The following is a 19,276-nucleotide window of genomic DNA, read 5'->3' as shown; positions in this document are numbered from 1 at the left end:
CAGGAAAACCGGTGTTACACGGTAGCGTGGCCGAGCGGTCCAAGGCGCTGGATTAAGGCTCCAGTCTCTTCGGGGGCGTGGGTTCGAATCCCACCGCTGCCAGGGTTTTATTCTCAGATATATATATGTAACTAGGTGGGAACTGATAAAATACACCCTTGGTTCATGACGCTGATAAGACATTGTAAAGATCAAGACGCGGGTGCAACTGTGACTCTGAATCTTGAAACATTACCCAAACAATGCACTTCTTCTTGTTTGTTTAGGAACACTGAACCTTGTGTGATCAGGACATGATTTTTCCAGTGCTGAATGTCCCTGAATTATGCCGTTGCCATGGTAACACATCAGGTTTCACAGTGTGCCTGCTGTTCAGCTGGTGTGGAAGCTGTAAATAGTGTCCTAACCCTCCCCCCCCAAAAAAGCACACATAATTCTGAGCATCTTCTTAAGCTTTATTTAATGTAAACAAAGACTCAGTGACATAATCATCAGGACATAACCCTTAAACCATTAAACGTATGCATGCTTACATGCTTATGCAACACACTCTGACACACTGGTGCATTTAAATGAGGGTTCGATTGTGAAATCAGGTCTACAAAAAGGAGGACAGGGGATAGTTATGTCACCTTCCATGGATCTGTGTTTGTGTCTCTTTTTCATCGTGATCATCACTTTTTTGATCAAAATGCTCTCTTGTCTGTCTCTCTGCATACCTATCACACCCAAAAACCTATTTGTATACATCACATCACACTCATTCACACACAGATATAGCTACTGTAAAAGCATAGCAGAATAAAATGAGATACAAAGAGCAGAAAAATTAGATCTCTGGGATGAGTCCTTGTTTTCTTTGTCTCAAAAGCTTGTCAACAGTCTTGTTTCAGTCTTCAAAGTCTTTTCACCTTGGCAGGAACATAATCTCATCTTATCTGCTTTATTTTTTTCAGACAGGCGTCGTCCTTCTGTTGGCAGAGCAGTTTCCTGGCAGCACCTCTGTGTTGTTATGAGCCATTACAGAGGTTATATCATCCAGAGGCATGTCAATCTTGCCGTCAGTGAGCGGTGAAGCCAAGGTATAAAGCACGAACTCTGACCCCACCGTCCCTGCTGCTGGCAAGCCCGCCATGGTGGTGATCTTTGATTCTGCAGAGATGGAGGGCTCTCTGTCTCGCACCAACGATGCTCGAAAGGAGTGCAAGGTGGAGTCAGCTGCACTGTGGTTGCTCCTGTAACTGTATCGGCGGGAGCGGTTTTGGTAGTACCGGTTGCGGTAGTAAGACGAGCCCCGGGAGATGGGCGGCTTCATGAGAGAAGGTCTGCCTTTGGTACGTAGCTGCCTGTGCTTCTCTATGAACACATGGACTGCCAGGACGCCAACCATCTCAGCCAGTACGAAGGACAGAGCCCCAAAATAAAAAGACCAGCCATACGAGTAGCTCTTCTTGTTGTCACTCTGGCTGGGGTCACCTGAGTTGGCTGATATGTACACAATGATGCCAATAATGTTACTGAGACCTGGAAGGTTTTAAAAGAAAAGAAGAAATCAGTGAAATAATACCAGAGTGGGGGCAGCATTTTACCAGCATGTTTCCACTACCAAATCCAGTCAATATGCACATTATATGTTTTAAATTACCATGAGACATATTTTTCTGACAGGAACTGAAGCCCTGTCAATTCTCTTCAATGCCACCAGATTCCCTTGACAAAATTATTTGCAGCAGTGGAAAAAAGTTTTTATACAGTCACAAATATCATGAATATATGCAGAAAAATCTTTTTGTAGGTTCAGTCCGTACCAATACACCAACACCATTTGGAATGTTATACGAAGACGTATACATATACATAGACGTATTCCAACCTGCAGAAGATAAATGCCTCTAAGTGTGTATTTGGGTACTACTTCATCAAAAGTAGCCATGTGTGATATTATCAGAACACTGTAGTCACATTAAAGACGTACAGTAGTGGAAAACAGTTTTGGACATTTAAAATTTGATATAATCTCAAATATTGTCATGAAATATTTGTGGAAAAATCTTTTTTGTGTTTCTAAAAGTGGATCTGCATCAGACAGACACAAACAAATGTGAAGAATTTGCCACTGTATATAAGAACATCTAATCCAGTGGGTGCTGGTGAAATCATTTTTTTTGGTGGGATGCTGTATACAAGTCAGTTTTCAGATGCACTATAACCACTTATCACCACTAGGATACATGTACAGGCACCACTACTTTAAAATGTTAATTTAAATTCAAATAAAAATCCACAGTGTGTCCGGAATTCTTACCCAGCAAATATGACATGAGGTTCAAAGGTTACACTGCAAATGGTCTTACAACATACTCCACACTCCTAAAAAAAAGTACAATGTTGACCTTCCAGAACCTCAACGACAACTGTAATCTACAAAATGAGGACCATTTTAGGTATTTACAAATCACTTTATTAGGGAAAAAAATTAAGGATAACAAGACAATTGGAGACGAAATCTTGGATATTTTCCAAAAAGCAAACAATGATGGCACCTACCAAAAAATTATTTCTAGACTATATTGAGCTCTCCAGAATATAAAAGGAGACCACACTCTGGACATTAAACAGAGGTAGAAAGCAGAGGGTAACCTCATGATAACGGTGGAAGAATGAGACAGAATCTACCAACAGCAATGGATAACAACAAACTCCCTTTCCTGGAGGGAATATAGCTGGAACAACTTGGCTGGATTCTTTTGTACCCGAGCACAGAAGGCGAAATACTCTGATCAGAATGCTTGTTGGAGGTCCTGTGGAAGTACTGTGGCCAACCACTGTCACATCTTCTGGGATTGTCCCTCTGTGGCTCCATTTTGGAGATGTGTCCATGGTCTCCTGGAGGCACTTTTTAAATTTAAAATCTGTTTTGACTTTAAAACCATGTACCTGAACGACTCAGAAGATCTCAAGTGTGCAAAGAGAGATACATGTTTATTGAGACTACTGTTAGGAGCAATTAAGAAGGCCCTGACCATGTACCCTGACTGATGTAGTTTACAGTGTATATGTTATGGAGAGAGTCACATTTAAACTGAGATGTAAAATTGATATCTTTGCTGAAAATTGATTAAAATGGCTCACTTATGTTTCAACTGTAAGGCCTGATTTTGTATAATAACAATGTGCCCCTACGGGGGGCATACCCTCAAACTTTATCATCATGAAAATGAATATGGGCATATTGATGTATGTGTGGACTGAATGTTAATTGAATGTTGGATTCTCCCCCTGCTGTTTGTTCTATTACCATTTGTATTTGTTTTATGTTTTCTCAAAAACAACAATAAAAAGTAAATTATAAAAATTAAAATCCACAGTATATGTTTTCAGTCATGTACAGGTGACATGTAAATGTCACCTGTCTATTCTTCAGACATGCCAATTTTTCCATGACTATTGTTAAAGTCAGGTATGTCCCTGACAAGTGTCTTTTCCACTGATATTATGGACAATACATTTAGACCAGGGACGAAGGTAGTACGGGTAGATCGCATGGCATTAATAAAGAAATAGAAAATCAACCCAAAGGCTAAAAGATGTCCATATTATACTTGAGCTGGGCTTCAAAGCCCTGCCTCTCACATCCAAGGCAGTAGTGTTTCCCACTATCCTGCTGCTTGTAAATATGTCACTGGTATTACTTATGGACCTATTCACTGATTCCATTTCTGAGGAAGGCCTTGATTCTTTTTGGGATGCGACGTTCAGTCCTGTGGGGTGGTGCTTGGGCACAATTTTTAGCACCCTGAGGCTCTCCTATCTCTTGTATTGGAGGGGGGTCCACTGGACATGCACCATTTATAATGAGAGTCTTTATGGTAAATGGAGAGCCTCGGGCGCAGATTTTTGTGCCCCAAACAGGAAACACGTGACTTGACTGCTCAGTAAAGGACTAAAAATATTTTTAAACTACACTTGAATGCAGATTATACTCGGTACTCACAAGATGTATCATGTACATCTTATTTAAATATTAATGTTTATGTAAAACTATTTTAGGTGATTTCTATCCTTTTCTTCTTCATGTGAGACAGGTGGGGGGGGGCACCTTAGTGCCCCCTGTTGATGAGCCACCTCTGATCTTATCGCAGCAAGTAGAGCAGCACCGATCAGCTCTTGTATAAAACATGGATGTACAGTACAATTCCTTTAATACATTATTAGCCCACACCAGTCACACCAAGATGTAGACATAGCGACCCTGACACTGGACTATAATTCGAGTTTGCCTTTTGACAGTTCTATATTCTCTTTCTGAAGGTAGAAGTATATGGAAAGAAGAGTTGAGGTCAGGGTGCGCTGATGGGTGAGGCACTGGTAATGGTAGCTTACTGGTGGTAAATATTTGTCTAAGAACATCAGGTGTTGTTGGTGTAATTATTAACTAGAAGAACACTAGAGATGACTGTGATGAAAAAATGTTTTATTCATTAAACATAAGCTCTGAAGTTAATCATGCCTTTAACTCCATTAGCTCTAAAATGTTATTAATAATGCAATGGTTTAGAGAGAGATCACAAGTGTACTCATTAGTGGGTCCAACCATAATGACTTATGGAAAAAGACATGCTGATGTTGTATTTCTGCAAAGAAGATCAGTGAAAGTCCTTGGGAGCAGCATCTAGTGGCCATCAGTGGTATTACCTGAAGATACAAAACGCACCGTTTCACTTTGAAGCCAGAGCAGCATCTTTTGCATATCCTCAAAATTTAATGATAATTATTGGTAATATAGATAATTTCTTTTAAAGTAGAAATCATACAAATAGCTCCATTAATGATGCACTCTGTTGTTCGTGTGTGCACATGAGCAATGTGTGTTTTTTGTTTCTGACCTGCAGAGACAAACAGTATACCGGCGCTGAGAATAACATTGTAGCGTGACTTGTAGAACTCACTGGCAGCTACACACACACCTCCAAGAAATAATAACCCACACTGAGGATGGGGAAGAGGCTGGAGGCTCGCACTGCTCAAGAGGGGAGATTATTATTATATTATTATTATTATTGTTATGTTATTATTATTATTATCATTATATATTATTATTACAAAGCTTCAGTTTTGCGTTGCTGTTAAATCACTAACAATCATCATCATTAACTGTATAAGTGACCACTTGATACGGAGTAAATACTCTGCAGCGTCCTGCTCATAATCTGCATCTTCAGGAAAGTGATCAATATCTTTGCAAACCCCCCGAAATGTTCCTGCAAAAGACCAGCAATAGAATGTAACTGAGTACTTACAGAGCAGCACTGTATTTGAGTAAGAGTACGAGTACAAATTTGAGGTCCTTGTACTTTACTGAAGTATATACATTTAACTGACTGAACTTTGAGTCCAATACATCTCAGAGGCAAAAGTTGTTCTTGTAACTACACTTGTCTGAGAGCTTTAGGTACGTTTCAGATCACAGCTGTTCATTCCTTTCATGTCCAGTAAAAACCAAGTATCTCCAAATGTGTTGACTTTAATAAGATGAAGGTTGAAGTGTTACAGATCACCTTGGATTAGCTGGAAAAGGAACTGGCACAAAGTGTAAAACAGGGCTGTTTTTCTGAGCTCGTAGAAGATTTACTAGACTCACAGGACAGTAACTCTATTAAAACATGATGACTTTACAGAATAGGATGGTTTAACTAATGGTGTGCAAAGTAGTTAAAAAGCTCAACCTTAAACATCTAGAACAGTGAAAGGCAATGTACATATACATGCAGCAGTAAAATGAATCCATTACATCATATGTATATAATTGTAAAACACTGTCATGGACCATTTCACTGCATAGTGAGCACTTTAACTTTTCATGCTTAAGTATATTTCTTTGTGTTATTGGTACTTTTACTGACGTAAAGGATTTTAATACTTAAAAACACATGACTTTTGATAACCTTTTTTGCTCCACATCACTTCCTTCATAATTCTATTTTTTCTTTATAATCTGTCTCCCAGTGATGAGCTGTGCTGTAATTTAACACTATCTTTACTCTCTGCACATTTCCTTTAAAAAAAAAGTATCTTTTTTTAAACACTTTTACAGCTCAGTAACAATGATAACTGAGCACAAAACGACAAGGGGGATGCTGTTCCATATGCACTCATCTGCTTTTCTGCATCAGATCTGGTAACAACAAGTAGTGTCTTTGAATATGGTCCATTTCTCCCATCTTCGATTAAAAGTCCCCATCTTAATCCTCAGACGAAACATTAATTTTTCCATGGTATACATTTCCTCTACAATGTCCAGGGTCACTTTTTAACCAGTTCCTTGTCACAACCTTTTTCAGGAAAAAATTAATATTTTTAAAAAGTGTCTTCTCTGTTAATTCCATCATCAGGTAATAGACTCAGGTAGATAGTCTGGGGGTCCATATTAGATTCAGGTAGATAGTCTGGGGATCTATTGGAATTTTATAATTTAAAATGACCTCCATTGTCTGAAAAACACTGTTCCAAAACATTTGCATTTTACACATGTCCAAAATATATGTGAGTGGCTGGCCTTTGTGTGGCCCCACCCTCTCCAGCATTGCTGCTGTTTTCCTAATTGTTTGCTTTTTATGTTTAGTGTCATAAAAAAACAAAAAAAAACAAATGAGGTTTTTCCAGATAAATTCTCATCAGCCTTTAGAGCTGGTGGATGTTTGCTGTGTTTTGCACACAGAATGCCACTCACTTTTAGACAGAGCAATATTGCACATTTCTTTTTAATGGCATCATTAGATTAAGGATGTCAAGTACAGTATTCCTTCTCTAATCCATTTTCTCAAATGTGACTTTTCAGGATGTGTGTTTTCCTACACAAAGGTCAATGTGTTTAGGATCAGCTGACTGACTGGCAAACCCTCCACAGTACAGGAAATATCTACTGGCACATGTTGGCAAACCATCACAAATATTCAACAGTTCAACCAGTGCTAACTGTGCAGAACAGACTGATAACCTGAGCAGGCATCGGACTTTTAATGTGGACCTTTATCCCAGACTACCATCGGCTACACTCATATTTCCTCTTTTCCGTAACCTTTAGCCCAGCAGTGCCCAGAGATATATTGATGAATGTGTCCCTGTGCGCTGCACTCATTGAACAGTATTGATGATGGGACTCTGTCACCATGGTTACGGAAACAAAACTCATTCAGTAACTCTGTGCAGGTCAGATGAAAAAAAACAACACCAACAAAGCTTTTATTCAAATGATTGTCAATACTTTTTTTTTAAGTCGTCTTACTCTAGACAGGGTTTCTTCAGTGCATTTGTTTCATGCGTGCAGTTTAAGTGGCAGGTCAGACCTTTAATTAGATTGAACTCACACTGAACAGCTGCAGAGTTACTGACCTGCTTCTATACAACAACAACAGACACATGAATACTGACTTCACAGGATATTTAACTGCAACCAGCGCTCAACTGTTTCCTACAATAGATGCTCAGATAAATACTACAAACAGCTAACTAATCATATAATCATGAAAAACATTAACCTTTATCTTACTTCAGATGTATTTCCTGCACATATTGAAGCCTGCAGCTTCTTCCTGCCAAACTGTTGCTCTCATGGTTATTTTGGGATCCACTGGCAGAGGAACACACACATATACACACACGACTATTAGGGCATTGACGTCCTGTGCATGCTGTTACCTCTCCATTAAACCATTTTGGAGTTTGGGGAGCAGTGATGGGAGGGGCTGAGAGGAGATGAGGTGGTGAACATTTGCATTCAGATAACGAGCAAACAGAGGATTCTGAGTGGGAGAATAAGAGGAGCAATTGAAAAAAGTATAAATAATTAATAAAAGTCATTTCTATCAATCATGGATCTGAAATTGAACTTGTCGGTCCTCATTCTGGTGTTATCTCTAAGTGTCTCCAGGAATCTCTATGATTCAATCTGAATGTGTGACCCTCAGACTTTAAGTGTGCTCACAGTCTTCATGTGGAACTATGAGGAACTGTAAAGCATTTAAACATCAACTGTTTAGAAAAGTTCATACATGTACGTACAGAGTTTTGTTCCAAAGATTGTAATAATATTGTTTCGAGGTTTAGCATAGACATAACTGCATTCAATAAAGGATGAGATGAGAAAACGTATTATTACACAACACAGAATCTCCTCAAACTGATTTGTGCATAAAAATATTAATATATGATACAAGAAGCATTTAAATTAAATAAAAATTGAGGTGTGTTTTGTTTGTCTGGTGTAATAACAGAAACAATACAATTCATTATAGTTATAGAGTCACTGAGTCACATGCCACTGAAGTTATTAAAACTTTTCCATGTAAACATTAATATAAAAAGTGTCAATAGTAATAATATGTCTTATGGTGCTGTAGTGCTAATCTTGTAGAAAAAATCCAATATTTACACTAAAACAGTCTAAAATAAATGAATTAGACTTGCACTGTGCACACAGTATGACAAATATATATTATTGTTAACCTGCACTCATATGATTCATTTTTTTGTCAGATTTTAGATTTCCATATATAATAAGGAAAGAAATAAAAGTTTTATTGTTTTGTCTTTTAAATTAGTTCTAGTTCTATGTCTTATAAATAATTTATGTGTAAAAATCAGCCTTTTTAGAGTCATTTCCAAGATATGTGATGATACTTGATAACTAGGCTTTACTATTTTCTTCTTTCCTCTTCTTCTCTTCTTTGTTTTTAATCATCACATATTCACATTTTAAAAATTGTTTTAACTGTAATGTTTTACCTGCTTAGGCACTGTGGATACATATTAGCATTTTGGCTACCATCTGACAGTATTTCCATCTAATGTTGTTCAATACAGATGTTCATTAATGTGCACTGCCCCTACCGCAATATTTGTTCTTCTGTTAATGTGGATCAATACTAATATAGGGCCAAATAATTATTGCAAATAATAATCTTTATTATTAACTATAATTCCAGTTAGTTTTGATATTGTGAATTCCCTTATTGATTGATGTATACTAACTTCCTGCCTTTGCCACCACATTTGAACTGGTCATGTCTGCCAGTCCATCCACTTTTTTCCACAGTTGCACAAACAATTGTACTGGAACTGTACAGAAGTCGATATTGCGTCTTTATGCATATAGTGTTTCTTTTTTCTCTTTTTTACTTTTCTTAGGTTTTTCATTATATCTTGTAGACCTATACATATTTCTCATGAGACCCAGCAATGCATTTTGTCCTCTGTAGGGGACAAAGTTTCACAGTTTTACTTATAAAGCAGTCCATTGCAAAGGACATTCCATTAAAAAATAAAAAATAAATAGATAAAATAATTTTGAAAATGTATCTGAAAGAAACTGTTGCATTATGCAGTTTCCAATCAAGACAATTGTTTAACCCTTTCATGCATGAATTATGGGTACCTTAATCAAGATTTTTTTCCTGAGTGTTTTTATTCCTCTTCAGGCATGGAAAAAAAACTGGGATTGAATTTTTTTATGAATCTATTTTTCATGGAATTTGCAAAAATATCCATTCAGACTGGACACCATGAGTTTAATTTTTGAAGCAAAGAAAGAGGTATTTATGAATACATGTTTTAAATGCTGCTAATCTGATATTTTGTACATTTTAACCTTACTCTAATATTAGTTATACTCACTGTATGGAGATAATATGCAAAAAAAAAAACCTTTTTGTTTTAAAAAAAACAAAGTTAATTACACTTTAATAACAATAACAAGGGACTGACTTACACTCAAAACATGTTTAGTGCAGATCAGGTTTATCAAGAACAGCAAAGTTACAGTAATGGTGCGGTCCACTGAATGGCTGATATGGAACTAAAACAAAAAAATCCATGGAATATATAAGAGAACAGCTTTGAATAGACGTCCACTGTAGTGACCACTAAGCATGAAAGGGTTAAGTAGAAAAGTCAAAACTTTCACTTTCCTGGTCTCAGGAGGAAAAAGACAACAAGAAGTCATTGCATGTGCTGACATACTGATTCAGATGTATTTATTTATTATTTATTTATTTATTTATAATCTTGCTTTATCTGTGTTTTTGTTTGCCTCTCCTGGTCCTCTGTCCTTTTCCCTAACCAGTCCTGTGTGGTTCAACCTGGTCTCGGTCCTACCCTCGGTGCAGCAGGTCCTCCACAGGCCGGAGTGGGTCAGGACCTCCTCGTTCTTTCGGACCGTCTCGTTGTCGTTCTGGCTCTTGGAGCGGCACATCCCACGGGAGAGTACAGCCAGTAGTCTGTCCCCACAGCGATGGTCATGAGGCTGAAGGCGCAGAAAGCCCCCGCCGTGGTGAGCAGCATCATCATACCCCGGTACAGAGCCTCATGTCGGCCCCGCATCCACCTCCTCCTCCTCCTCCTCCTCCACACCAGCTTTTACAAATTCCTGAAAACTTTCCTCCAATGTCGGTGTGGATCCAGTCGACACGGGCGCGCATCTTCTGAAACTTGCCTGCAACTGGTTTCAGCGCATTTTACGCACGAACCAAAACAAACTCCTGGGCTGTCGCCAGTTCTATCCACAGAGCGGACACGCGTGGAGGCTTTCAAAGGCGCACAAGGCTGGGAACAGATGCGCCTCTGTGGACAAGGTCTGATCTGATGATGAAGCGCTTCGTGGTCTTCATCACTGCATGATCCCGCCCTCCTCTGCGTGGGAGTGACCCGGGTTTTTCCTTATATAATAAAGACCTACATCTGTTTCCATCCGGGAGTCAAACTCATTTTAGTTCAAGGGCCACATTCAGCTCAGTGGAGCAGACCTGGAAAATAATAACACAATTACCTCCAGTTTATTTCACCTTCAATTTGTCTCTGTTTTAGCGCAAAAATGTACTATTAAAGTATGAAAAATGTTATGGTCTGCAGACTGTCCTTCAGAAATATATGAATAACCTGAAATTTCTTAGTGGAATAATAAAAAGTGGAATTTGAATTAAACAGTATTATGTCTCAGCTGTGGATCCGTGCATCTACAAATGCACAAAACATTCAGTAACAGGCAGAATATTGTTAAAACTACACAGATAGCAAATAGTTTGGCAGTATTATGGCATACATTTGGCATTTATGGCTTTCTTTTGGCATTATGAAAACCTTTAGGCTTAACTATGGTATGATTCAGGTTATCCATAATAGATATGGAGGCACCAGCAGTATACGGCTGAGTTCTGGCATATGTTTGCTTAACCAAAAGACTGGGCAAGGAGCAGGATCAAGTATAGGGATGGTATGGTATGTTTATGGCAAGCCAGAAGATTGACTAAAGAGCGGCAACATCTTATTCCATATATGGATGTGTTTTGGTTGTGTTTTGGCATATTTCTGTAAACCCAAAACACTGCGCAAAGAGTGGGAATTTCTACCCAGAAGAAAACCCCACTTCATTTTAAAAGCATGATCGACACAAATTTTGGGTGAACTTTGGCCTCCTTTTGGCCTCTCTTTGGGTCAGTTTTGGCTATTTTTTGGCTGGATTATGGGGATTTGGGGCTTTTCTGGGACAGTTATGGCTATATTTTGGAAGTTAGTTTTGGGTGAATTTTGGCTTCCTTCTGGTTTGATTTTGGCTTGCCTATTTTGGGCCGTTTAGGGCCATACATCTGCCCAGAACTTAGCCAAATGGCATGCCAGTTTTGGGCCAGATTTAAGCCATAATGATTTTGCTCTCTGGGTACTGTTTTTCAGAGGCATTTCAGGTTGTCCACATTTGTTCATGTTATCCACATGTTATTGTGAAAGATAGTTTGTAAATGTAGACATTTTCATGTAATTTTACTCTTTTACAAAAAGTTTGGAGTTGTCATTATTTATAGGTTATTATGATAGTATTTTACTGGTCCAGTCCACTTCAGAGCACATTTGTCTGCATGTAGCCCCTGTATTAAAATGATTTAGACATCGTTGACTGTTAATGTCATCAGTTTAATTTTCTGCATTTCACAAATTCATCAGATGGGTTTGATTTGTCACATCTCCATCTGTTCTGCTGCTACTCTCCCTTTACTTCTGCCACACCTCCTCATCTGCCTGTTACCCTCACCTGTGAGCACAGCTGTGGCTTATCAGCCTGGGGGTATATATTCACCACTCTGTTCTCTGTTCGTTGCCAGATTGTTCTTCTGTTTCGTGCCAGACTAACCAGTGTTATACTCCTGCCTGTTTTCCTGCCCACATCTCTCTGCCTGCCTCCTGGTAACCTACCTGCCTTCCATACCTGACCTCGTCTCCTGTCTTCGTCCCTCTGGTTTCTTCTGGCTCTCCTGGTTACGGACCCTTCGCCTGTCTCTGACTCACCTGCTGCATGTTGTTTGTCTGCTGTGACTCTCTTCCTGAATATGGTGTTTCATCGTGTTCACCTCCACCCCGGTGAGCTACCAGGCCCCAGCTCAGCTGTGGTTACCCACACAAACTGTTGCTTGGACCCCTGGTGCTCCTAGTTACTCCTGTGCTTCCCCAAGTGAATAAAGACTGTTCTAAATCCAGTACTTTGTCTGTGGTCCTGCATTTGGGTCCATACTGTATCCGTTACATGATTGGACATTTTGGCGGGTTGGTTTTGGCCCATGGGCCGTATGTTTGACGCCCCTGCTCTACATCACCTTAGTTGGATGACAAATAGACAGACGATAATGTGTTTAATCATTATTTCATTTTGCCTTCTCTTTTTTTATGAGCTAACTCAGTGTTTCTCAACCTTCTTTGAACAAATGTCCACTAACAGCATCAGGAGCCTCCTGCCGCCCCCCCATCCCCAAAGGGGGGGTGACTGTGACAGACTTGTTTGCGGAGGATGTGATGGGTTATATAGCTCAGTAGGTAAAGCCCCCCCTCACCTCATCATTGACCACCTGGCGCCCCCTGAAAACAAATCTGCGATGGGGGACCGTAAGACCAGGTGGGAGTATGTGCCACAAGCTCCTTACACTGGGAGGGGGGGTGAGTGATGTATAATGTTGTAATGTACAACAGTGACTAACGCCCCTCATTTGTGCCCGAGCGCCCCCCTCTCAGCTTTTTCATTCCAAACTCCCCCTGAAGATGTCCCAACGCCCCCTGAGGGGCTGGTACCGCCCCTGTTGAGAAACACTAAGCTAACTGAATACCCCCGTGTTTAACTTTGGAAGAACTTCCTTTTTTCTTTTGCACTTGTTGACATCCAGGGTTAACGTGCATTAACATCACCTACTATGTTTGAGTTTGGACCAGCATTAATAGATCCTTAAAAGCACAGAATGTAAAAATCCAGCTTCTAGCTTTAATGAAGGCCATCTGTGTTTTCTGCAGCCATCATAGGACACTGGACATCATCACATGTCACACACTGGAGACACACTCCCTTTATTACACAGCTAGAAATATCCCTAAACCCCAAGTGAGAAGCTCCATGGTAAGTGTGGGTGTTTAAAGTTTAGGTCAAAGTTAGGCATTCAGCTGTGATAGTTAAAGTTAGAGTAAGATCATGTTTATTATAACCAACGTTTGTGTCCCTGTCCAGATCTTGTTCTGTCATCAGTTCAGCACCATGGACAGCAGCACATCCAACAAACCAGGGTTTGATGTTAAAACCACTGTTAAACGGGTTGCGATTCCTAAATGGTTTAGCCAATATTTTTGTTAAATCCCTTGAACTAAAGCTGAAAGTCCACACTTCAGTCATATCTTCATTGTTCATTTTCACATCCACTGTGGACAGAGGTAATATTATAAAAGTTGTGTGAGTGTTCAAATACTTATGAATTAGTCTGCATAATAATGAAGCCCATAACGGAAAGTAAAGCAAACCACTAACATCAGAGAACATAACTGTCTCCAGAATGTGAACAATAACAATGAACTCAGAATATTTCACAGATTATTCATAATACCAACATTTATAGCCATAGGATGTTTAAGGGTCTCCTGCTTTAAATCTGCAAAAGCTACTGTTGGCCACACCGCTGTAATGCTGGTGTCATGGATACCATCATGTAGAAACCCAATCACATCATGCAAAGGTGTCAGGATGTTCTAATCCTGGAGAACTAACACTAACTGAACTTGGTGACTGTAAAGTTGTGATGTCACAAATAGGCTACACAGGAACCCAAAAACTCGGTTTTAGGTTCAGTTATTTGGAAAAGGTTCTGAAAATGTCATTTGGGTCCATCCTCACCTTCAGATCAACCCTCAAAAGGCTACTTGAAGGGTTAAAATTAGCTCTAGACACAAGGTTATAATTAGTTTTTTAATATACAGTAGGTCACCGGAGACTTATTTACATTTGATCTAATATGTATGAACTGATTTAGGTTGTGCTTTAGTCATGTGCTAAATAAATAAATCATAAGATGTTCCTGTCAAATAAAAGGTGAACATGTATTCATGAAGTGAACACAGTGACGGGGTGTTATTTTTAGAACCTCCAGGTCTGTTTTATAATAGAAACAAGGCATGAAAACCTACTTTTTCATCATATGTGTCCTTCAAGTCTCAGTCAAGGTCAATAAGTTAACAGTAAACAGCTTGTCACTAATAGTATTATAAATTAAATAAATAAATGCTACACTATAATGTTTTATGATGTTGTATAGATTTTTCAAGGTGATCCCATAATGTAGCAGGAACAGTTACGTCCTTGTTTTTTAAGCTGTAGTGCCTCTTGCCTGATATTCATCCACTCTGTACATGTAGACGTTGCAGATAAAACACTGTAATAACTTTAAGCCAGATAAAACTAGAAGCTTTTTGTATGAGATATTGCTGTTTACTCATTGCTTGTCTGTCATTTTAATAACCTCATTAGAATTCTCCAGCAGTAAATTGTCCCTTACTGTTCCCCTCATATGAATTAATAAAGCAATGAATGAGAACATCAGTATTTAGAGCTTTGAATATAAAGTGAGGGAGGATGTGTGCGATGAAACCAGAGCTTCTCAGCCCCAAACAAAACTGATGTTTGTAAAATACAGATGCTCTTTCCATTTTTCTTTAATATACTTTCTACTGCAGTGAAGAGAAAAACAACATGAAAGTAACTTGGCAGTTTATTTTCAATGAGATGTTTGCATATCTTTATTTTTGTCTTGTTTGTTTCTCCAAAGTTGGTGTGATCAGAAGGGTTGAGAATGTCATATGGATGGATGAAAGTAGATTATTTGATCTAAACTGAATAATATTACAATAGATTGTCTCCTTTGTTATATTCATCATCTGCTTATTTATTATTATTATTGTTATTATTATTATTATGTATTTTTTTGTTCTACCCCTTTTAGATGAGATGTGTTTTGCCAGATCTTGCAAAACTGTGTTGCTGAGACTAAGACAGGATATGATATGAACAAGTCAATTAACTGATGTGTGTGTCTGAAAATGTTCCTTTAATCACGCCCCCCCCCCCCCCCCCCCCCCCCCCCCCCCCCCAAAATAAATAAATAAATAAATAAATAAATAAATAAAAATAAAGGTGAGGCAAGAAGTATTGTTTTTGGTTCAGGTTGCTTCTTTGCTTCTTTGTTTAACACTAGCAGCAAAACTATTGATTGAATTCATACCAGTTTGGGTTTATAGATTGCCAGTGACCCAGAATAGATCTGATTATATTTTGGGAACAGTAGGTCAAAGTTCCAATTTTTTATGAAGTGTTTTAATTTGTTTTCTTCTCCCATTTACTTATAATGGGTAAAATTTCAAATGTCTATAAAAACGTCAATTTTGTTTCAATTTACTTCAAACTTGGCACATATATAGAGGCAATCGATATGCTGACATCAGCACATGCATAGACATGATGACATCAGCTGGATTGATGCCAAAATGAGCTACAATATGTGCAAGGGGCGGGTTTATTGTGCCTGGCACCTCTTGTTTCAGATGTTTCTGATACACTTTTGGTTTTTTTTTAAACATGGTATGTTGCCACTATCTGTTTTTATGATTTTGTGATAGCATTGTACAATGTTTTTACGTTTTTATAAATAATCTATCTTTATTTCAAAAATGTTTTTGAAGTAGACCACACCATTTTATTTCCCTGCACATGATGGTTTCACTCCCTAAATACATTATTAAAATTTGTGGACCTCATATAATATCATCCATGTCACCAAAAGGATTCTCCCCTCATCTCCATCCAGGTTGACCTAACCCATCTGTGCTGGTACAACATTGGCCAGTTGACATATGCATGCACAGAAGTGGTAGTTTCCTTGTGTATTTCTTATTTTTTCATGTTTCATACCTTACCTGAAAGCATTACATTATATACAGTAGTGGAAAAAAGGTTTTGGACACCCTTATAATTTTACACAATCTCAAATATTAACATGAAATATTTGCGGAAAATGGGCCAGATCTACTAAGATCCCAATTTGTGTGTACTAAGTTATGTGCGCAATGTAGAATTTGACGTGTGGGGTTGAACCATGTTTACGGGTGATTTATTAAGAGTGACTGAGTAAATGACAACAGGCACAAATGTGTTGGAGATGTGCCTATTTAAATGAGGGTTTTGCGTGTTTTTTGTTGGTTTGCAGCATGGCGAGTTTGGAGAAACAAAAGCGCAAAGCTAAATTTGACCCTATAGAATTAGAGGTGCTGGTAGATGAAGCAAAGAAACACAAAAAAATGTAAACTTGCCAGGATTTTTGTCATTGCAGGTATTGCGTGACTTGTTCTTGTGACTGGCTCCAAATCTGCTCTGACTTCCTCCGACAGCTCCAAAATAACAAGGCTGGATAGGCAAGATGTTTTAATGAGTGTTTCCTTATTCATGCCAAAAATGTTCACAAGAGGATGAAAAATGCGTTCTGTGTGTCGTTTCATTGTTTCGATGTCTCCTTCTTGCAACAATAACTGCAGTCATGTGTGCACAATTACGCATACAAACCGTTTGCACCTCCCTTTTAGACGTGTTAAATATAGACGCAGTTTCTATCAGCAAAATTGCTTTCAGGTTTGATAAATCACTTTGCCTGTGCTAAATTAATATATTTACATTTTCTCCTCCCAGCACACGTACAATTGCACGTAAATGCCTCATATTGCATAGTCATTGTTGCAAACATACCAACTGGAAGCAGAAGCGCTATTTTGCACCTTTGAAAGACACAACCCTTAGTGCGTACTGTTAGTAAATCAGTTTGTACATTTTTTTGCGTGTGCAATGAGTCTGCACACGTTTTTAAACACGCAAACCTTTAATAGATCTGGCCCAAATGACTTGCATTGACCTAGCATAAAAAAAAACAGATTTTTCTGCAGGCTACATGAAGCATACAACAAACTGTCTTATTCTGTAAAAGCTAACCCGTTACATGACATCGTTTAGTGAAATAACACAGGAGTCCAAGTTACTGAAATGGTATTATGATAATTCATTTTAATGGAGGTATCATAGGTGTCTCTCACGCGCAAATAAAGATGGCGCATGCAACACATGAATACTGTTCCTGTCAACATAATTTCTTTAGTTTGCTCTATAAAAGTATCCCTCCTTCCCTCGCACTCCTCCCTGTCGCCCTTTTACATCTCCTCTGCCTTTTGCATAGTAAACACTTTATTCTCCTCTGTTCTCCCCTCCCCTTCTTGTCTTAGTTTTCTTCTTCCTTTTTCACCCTCCTAAAAACTACCTGCTGTGAATGTTGGCAACAGAAGAAGAAAGAAACATCAAAAGAAGGTTTACGTGGAAGAGAAAGAGGAGGAGGGGAGAAATAAAAATGGGGAAAATTAAAGAGTGATAGCTCAGAGTGCTGGCATTAGAAAATAAAAAGGGAGATGGGGCGATAAAGAAGAGTGTTACGATAACAGGAGAATCAATTCTAGCTCTATATCCCATTCCTATTTACACATACACTGAAACACATACAGGATTATTACAACTACTTTATAGAATATTCATATCACAGAGTCTCATATTTTCTTGTCATGGACAGCCAAACGGTCCTCATCCCATGTTTTGGAATGCAGACTCATATTTTGACATTATTAGCGTAAACAACATTCGGAGTGGAAACTGAAACTTGATTTGAGCATGGATACTTCATAACCCACTTGCATCAATAAATTTGAGACACCGAGTGTTTTTCTCCTCCGAGGTGTCAAAAGCAAATCTTAAAGAACTACAGTACCAACGAATATGGCATGCATAGAGGAGCTGCACCACAAAGACTGTATAGGCCTACACAGCACTAACCCACTGCGTACACAGTGCCATATAGAGAAAAGAGAAAGAGAGAGATTAAGCAAGAGAAAGACAGAGACATGGTAAATATCGCTGCCAAACAGGCATTTAGGGGAGTGTTTTTTTTTTTTTCTTTTTTTTTTTTCTTTTTTGCATCGATTTGGAAGACGAGACGTGCTTAACACTAAGTTCAGGACTAAGATGAGGTTATAAATCTGGGGCCAGTTTTACACAGATGCTTAATCTGTAGTGATCGACCAAGATCGATTATGAAAGAGGCAGTTTGACAAAAATAAAAATGGACTTATTTTAAGTAATCCTCCCCTCGGGGCGACAGACCTTTGTTTCCATGGTAACAACCCAGGACATGAACCGGCTGACAAAATAAAATGGTGTATCGCTGAATGGTGTTCACTGCAGGATAATCCCACAAGCCGGTGTGTTTGGCTCATAGTGTTCTCATTTATTAAACATTTTACAGAGCAAGAAATGACAGGGGAGTGTTTAGGACATGGAACTAACAACTATAAAATATAGAACTGCACTGATTGATTAAACCCCAGAAAACCTGAACAACCAATGGCGGTCAGAAGCATCTACTGATCAAAAACTTTACAATAACTAATTCTATCAGTACATGTAAATAATTGGTGTAAAATGCAGTTTGTCGTATTTTCACGGTCATCAGATATGACCCATTTGGACGTTCAGAGGCTCCACAGTTACCATGGAAACACTGTCATCTTCTACAACATTGATTCACCAGTAATATGTTCAGTTAATGATATATTTTGTCAACTTTTTCTTCAATTTTCCGTGTTCTGATACAATAAGCTTTTATGAACAACTACATAATCAGTAAAACAAAAATAGGGAAATACCTGATTTTGGGAAAAAAAAGAAAAAAAAGCAAAGTGCAGTTACTGATGCATATTGTAATAAACAGTGATTTAGCTGTTTAAACATAGAGGGAAAAAATCATGTGGAACAACAAAAAACAACAAAAGCACTTGAACATAACACACTTGTAATTACCTCCGCCAAGGAGGTTATGTTTTCATTTGGGTTTGTCTGTTT

The 19,276-nt window shown here is 38.5% G+C and overlaps 1 protein-coding gene and 1 non-coding gene across 2 annotated transcripts; one reads left to right on the top strand and one right to left on the bottom strand.

Moving 5' to 3' along the window:
* Positions 1-20: 20 nt before the first annotated feature.
* Positions 21-102, top strand: trnal-aag (transfer RNA leucine (anticodon AAG)). The gene has a single exon. It is a non-coding gene; the product is annotated as a tRNA-Leu (tRNA).
* Positions 103-434: 332 nt separating this feature from the next.
* On the bottom strand, positions 435-10,697 carry LOC115417132 (voltage-dependent calcium channel gamma-3 subunit). The gene is given in 6 exon segments (XM_075353463.1): positions 435-1,524; positions 4,887-4,985; positions 4,988-5,026; positions 5,178-5,261; positions 10,153-10,258; positions 10,261-10,697. Coding segments are annotated over 6 exon segments (1,017 nt in total). The 5' UTR covers positions 10,378-10,697; the 3' UTR covers positions 435-952.
* Between the last annotated feature and the right edge of the window lie 8,579 nt (positions 10,698-19,276).

The sequence above is a fragment of the Sphaeramia orbicularis genome, chromosome 1 (assembly GCF_902148855.1).
Source record: "Sphaeramia orbicularis chromosome 1, fSphaOr1.1, whole genome shotgun sequence".
In the NCBI taxonomy this organism is placed as follows: domain Eukaryota; kingdom Metazoa; phylum Chordata; class Actinopteri; order Kurtiformes; family Apogonidae; genus Sphaeramia; species Sphaeramia orbicularis.
Note: the sequence above shows the minus strand (reverse complement) of the source record. Positions and strands in the feature narration are given on the sequence as shown.